At 31.7% G+C, this 6,000-nt stretch overlaps 1 protein-coding gene across 3 annotated transcripts in view; it reads right to left on the bottom strand.

The window, feature by feature from the left end:
• Positions 1-2,979: 2,979 nt before the first annotated feature.
• ZNF644 (zinc finger protein 644) overlaps positions 2,980-6,000 on the bottom strand; it is a 123,732-nt gene continuing 120,711 nt past the window's right edge. For all 3 annotated transcript variants that reach the window (XM_006830969.1, XM_006830971.1, XM_006830970.1), the window contains 2 exons: positions 5,881-5,983; positions 2,980-4,678 (listed from right to left, as the gene is read on the bottom strand). In XM_006830969.1, coding sequence (XP_006831032.1) covers positions 4,486-4,678; positions 5,881-5,983 — 296 coding nt within the window. In that variant the 3' untranslated portion in view covers positions 2,980-4,485. The remainder of the gene's footprint in view (positions 4,679-5,880; positions 5,984-6,000) is intronic.

Here is a 6,000-nt window from a genome sequence, read left to right as displayed (position 1 = left end):
AAATCAAAACTAAAATTATTTTAGACACATCATCTAGCAAAATAATTATATACATATTTTATTTTAAATCTTAAAGACAATATGATCAAAAAGGTCTGTTATTCTGCTTTGTCACTAAAAGATGAATAAGATACTACTTTTTACCTATAAAATAAGCCAAGTTTTATTTTGTTTTGAAGAATACATTAGTAAGAGAGAGAGGAACTGTAAACAATTCTCATACATTGCAGGTAGGAGTATATAGTTATTATGACTTCTCTGGATACAATTTTTATGTAGCCCCAAATGTGTGGGGAATATCCAGATCATTGATATACCAGTTCCACTATTAAAAAAGTTATCATAAGGAAATCATTTTGGATGTGAACAAACATTTATTGCAAGTATGTTCATCAAAAGCACTCTTTCCAAAAACCTGCAGACAACATAAAATGATTAACAATGGATAGGGTACAATGGAACATTTCACAAAAATATTCAGTGTTATGAAAAAGCATGTGGATCTACTGCTAAGAGAATAAAAGGTCATTTTCTACATAGCATGATTTCATGCTTATAAAAAAGAAGATTTATAAACAGGAAAAAGACTAAGTGGGTATATGAACATTTTCTTCATATTGGTAAAACTTTTTTTTGGTCTAATATTAGCAAAAAAAAAAAAAACAAAACCCACCAGAAACAAGAAAAACAGAAATAGTAACTTACTCGATTATATCTACTCTGTTCATTTCAGCTTTGGTCTCATTTAGGAAGTACGCAGTAAGAGTTATGTCAATTCAGTGAGCTTTATTTGTTGTTTGCCTATATGAGCATTCAATGATTTTATTCTAGTATTTTTGATAATTAAGAAAAACCAATGTAGTACCTCCTTCTACAATGCGGCTCTCAAATTTAAAAATAACTTTGGGGAAAAAAGGATGTATAATATACATTATTATCATACCTACTTAAACAGTGAGAGAAATGTATCAAACATTTAAAAGTAGTTGTCTTTGAGTGATAATAACACAGGTGCCATTTGTCCCTGTCTTTTTTTGCTTTTCATTTTTTTTAGTATTTCAAAGATAAACATATATTATATGCTTTCATAGTAAGAAAAAAACAATGGTTATCCAATGGACTGATATGTTCTAACTGCACAGTCCCTGAGAGGTTATGTATGTCCTCAAGAAAAGGTTATTAAATTACTACCAAAAACCTTATCATTGCCCCAACCCATAAATATGTATGTGAAACCTTAAATATAGAAATGAGTCATGCCATAATTCTAATATAAAGAATAGTGTAAAATATTACTTAACAAAGAAGTTAACTTTTGTCTTGCTGTTCTTGATTAAAACAAATAAACAAAAATGCCTAGTATTAAAGAAGCTCAAGTACTATGCAATGATAAAGAAACGAAAATTATTCAACTAAGTAGAGCAGGTCACAAATTGATCATGAAATTGTATCATAAAATTTGAGATAACATTCTATAACTCTCCTAGATGTCAAATGAAAATATACTTTCTTTTTGAAAAATAAGACAAACTTTGACTTCATGAAGAATTCTTTAAAATTTATAACCCAATGGCTTTAGTATAAAAAATGTTTAATTCATTTTTCAGGAATTTCTAATTTACTATTGCTCTTTTAGTTTTTTATATCTAAGAGAAAAAAATTAATGTTTTAAGTAGAATTCAATACATTAAAACAAACTTAATCTAGGTCTGATTCTGATACTTACAAAATATTCTATTTATACTAACACAATTTGATAGTTGGCTCGACAAGATAAAAATCAAAATAACTATGAAAATTAGAGCTGAAAGGGATTCTAGTGACTGCCAACTTTACCACCAGTAATCGTTATGTTGTTGGGGGTTTTTGTTTTGTTTTTATTTTCCTGTTGAAGTCCATTTGCTATGTATACAAGAGGAATTAAAGAAGTTTGTGGAAATTGAGAGATAGCGAAATTTTTCTACAAACTGTTGGAGGCTTCCTTGTAATATTGTCCAATTAAAAATTGATGGTTTCATTTGTCCTGGCATTAAAGGCAAATAAACAATTTGTATTGTCATCTGAAAATTTGAAAATAACTTGTTAAGTACCAGATCCCTGATCTAGTACCCTGTGATAGTGTTCCCAGTTATTTTGTAAAACATGGGATTAAATCTGTCATCTTTAAATAAAGAAGATTACTTTCTGTAATGGAAAAGCTGGTGGTATGAAACTTACCAGCTGCTCCGTGAGAGAAAGATTAAGCTAGTATCCTTCTGTAAAGATTTATAGTCACAGAAATCCTCGGGAGCAGTTCTACTCTGTTCTAGAGGGTTGCTTTTAGTCAAAATAGACCAGACAGCAATGGGTTTGTTCTTCCATAATGTGGGTGAACTTCACGTTGAAGCCCTTCAGAACCAAAAAGGAGTTTCCCTAAGGGTGCATTCTGCCATGAATAGACACTTTGCTACAATTCCCTCATTCTTTCCTCTTTCCATGGCCTTATCTATGGTTCAATTTCTCTAAAGAACCTTGACTAAGACAATAGTACCCCCAAGCCTCCACCCTCTCAAGGACATAGCTATTGGCTGGGAATGATCCACGTAGTTTAATTTCCTAATTTAACATACAAGGTAGTCCTGGATTTAGAGGTTTCATGAGTAATACAAAGTAAAAACATTACCTATATCTCACATACTATTATGTATAGACTACTGAGTGTTTCTAGAAAAACTGTGTCCTGTGAATAATGTAATCTGCTTCTTGTTGCTATTGTTGTTAGTGCTGTTGAGTCAGTTCCGACTCATAGCAACCCTATATAGGGTTTCTAAGGAGTGGCTAGTGGGTTTGAACTGCCAACCTTGCAGTTAGCAGACCTGTGCTGATCCTACAGCGCCACACCTGCTAAGTATAAACAATATTTTTAAATCAAATCAAAGACAATCTTAAATGGACTAGTTCTACCTGTTAAATGATAAAAATAAATGTTTCATATTACAGTTTCTTTAAGACTTTTTTTTTTAAAAAAAGAGACTTTTCTGATAAGGAGATGGATAAACCATAGGCAAGCAATTTCACTGGCAGTGAGGTATGTATAAACTCTATCATAATACTCCGTATTTTAACCGTTTTTAACTTTATTTACATACAAAAACCAGTATAAATCCTTGGTTCATCTATAGTATTAGCCATACTATGTGAAATAAAATGAAATGGTGCTTGCATACAAAAACTGTTACTTATAAATGAATCTGATTTCAAATTAAAATAACTAATTTGTTTTTGGAAAGAGTTCAAAGAAGAATCACAATTTATCATGACCAAGACACCTGCACCATATTTTCCATTCCTCACAGCACATTTATTTCAGTAATTCCGTTATGTCGGTTCTTAGCATGAGCATAGTGTTACACGATTTCGTACATATAATTACATCCAAAACAAGTTCTAAAATTTAAATTGTAAACATTCTCATCATATGTAGAAATATGTCAACTGGTGTATTAAGTTTTGCTAGCTGATCAAATTTGGAAGAGAATATAAATGAGAAAGTCTATTCTAAATTGTGTAGTGAGCATCGTTTATTAATTACATACATTTCTACAATGTTAAATAAAGAGGCAAACCTGTCCTGTAAGCATGTCAAATTTCAGGTAAAACATTAAAAAGAAACAAATCTGTTAACAAAAGGATGTCTTGCAATAAAGAACATTAGATTTTTTAAATCTATTATGATACAAAAATGTAAAGGGTAAATAGCATCTTTGTTGACAAAGTAGGAGGTAGCATGGATGCACCACTTTATTGTCTGAGAAATGCAACTGGAGTAAAGAATATTTCCTTACCACAAATAATTTCCAGGACTATGTACATATTTCTTTTAGAAATATTTGTTTAAACAAACCTCCCTCCACTTTTTAGTATAAAAAAAACCGTTTCGTGTGATTTTAAAAAAACACTTACACATCTAGATAGAATAGTACTCATTGCCCTATTTGAGTGAACAGTCTCAAACTATGAAATACATGATATTTAATGCCCTAAATTGAGTAAATTTAGTTAGCGGTTCCTGGTATTATACAAAACACTAAGTACATACAAACAAAATATAATATCTTATTTTTCTATGCAAGTCTTGTGGGGAATAAACAGAGCCTTGATTCTGGTTAACACTGAAGAAAACATAATTTTTTAATAAGTTTGTCTATAGGTACTCATGTGCAACAGTTTATAAATGACTGCTTACATGAAATAATCTTTTGAGTGAACACAGTTAACTGACAAAACGTAGTAAACCTTAAAAACACATCTTCCACCCTATATAAAATATATAGACTACTTACTGTTTTAAGTACTCAATTTGCTCTGATGTCACTGTAATTCACTTTTCCCCATTTTCCTGCTTTAGTATTTATAAATGAATAATTTAATGTGGCTTAAAAAAAAAAAAAAAAAGAATTTCAAATTTACACCCAATTCAAATTTGCTATTAAAGGTTTCCTTGTTCTATGAAGCTGCTTCTGCCATTAGTAGAGAAAATGAAGTTTCTGTAATGGAGGCAGGCTTTTTAAGTAGTGACGTGACTTCCACCATGCCAGCTCCAGTCCGTGGAAGATTAGCGTTTACAATGTGTCGTTGTAAGTGCTTAATCCAGTCTTCCTGAACAGACAATGGTCCTCGAAAGACTAGGCCACAAAACCTATAGAAGAAGTTGAAAACAGTTTTCTTAACATGTGATTCTCTTTATTTAAAAATCAATTCACATGTGATTCTCTTGGTTTAAAATCAATTCACATGAGACCTGTACCTGTAAAGAATAAAGTTTAATTTATAGTAGAGATAATGCTTGATTAAGTTTTTAGATAAAATAATTCAATAAGAGTACCAAAACTCCCAATTCATATATATATAACAACAGTAACAAAGTATAGTATTTCTAGAGGTGAGAACATAATTAGAAGCTTTAAATAAATTAAGTCTTCATAGACCCAGCTTAATATATTTAAAATAATTACTATAACTCCAAAAATGTTAACACTTTTTAGAAAAGACCCTTCTCTAATTTAGAACTACTTAAAATGCAGGGTCTAAGAGGTATATATATATATACTTAGTATGGTGGTAGTGGTGGTTGTGTGCCATCAAGTCAGCTTCAACTCATAGTGGCCCTGTATAGAGTTTCCAAGGCTGTAAATATTTATGGGAGCAGAAACCCCCATCTTTCTCCTATGGAGTAACTTGTAGATGTGATTTGCTGACCTTGCAGTTACCAGTACAACACGTAACCCACTACATTACAAGGGCTCCTTATAGTGAGTATGTTATTGTGAAATGTCAGCAAGTCGGTTCCAACTCATAGAGACCCTGTATAGGGTTTCCAAATAGCAGCTGGTAGGTCTGAACAGCTGACCTTGTGATTTGCAGTCCAGGGCTGATCCTACAGCACTACACCAGGAGTCCAATAAGGAATTTAAGATAGCAAAAAGCAAACCAAATTAAACCAAACAATTCAGAAACAAAACTATTTTTTAAAAAACCTAAGCTTATATTATAAATCCACATTTTAATAGTCTCTCGGATAAAGTAAAAACCCAGATTCACTACTATTTGAAATATAGTATTTTGTGTGTGTGTGTGTGTGTGTGTGTGTGTGTGTGTGTGTGTGTGTGTGTGTGCTATACAGGGTAGTTATGTGTTGGAACCAACTAGAATGGCACTTAGCAACAATGTTATATATTAATAGTTTATGTTAAGCACTTTTGTAAAAATTCATTTACAACTTGATTGTTGAGATCGCATCCTAGGCCACAAATTAAAAATAGCATATCTCCCCATTCCCCAAACAGCTACAATATCTCAAAACAAAATGTGAAGAATCTGACCAGATTTGACAATCTATACCTGCATCGGAGAATGTAAACCTCTTCAGCACCATGAGGTAACGCCAGCATTTTCTTCTTACTTCCAGATCTTGACCTTGATTTCTTTTGCTTACAATCTAAGGCTAAAAAACCAAGAAAA

The sequence above is a fragment of the Chrysochloris asiatica genome, unplaced genomic scaffold (genome assembly GCF_000296735.1).
Source record: "Chrysochloris asiatica unplaced genomic scaffold, ChrAsi1.0 scaffold00002, whole genome shotgun sequence".
Taxonomy (NCBI): Eukaryota; Metazoa; Chordata; class Mammalia; order Afrosoricida; family Chrysochloridae; genus Chrysochloris; species Chrysochloris asiatica.
Note: the sequence above shows the minus strand (reverse complement) of the source record. Positions and strands in the feature narration are given on the sequence as shown.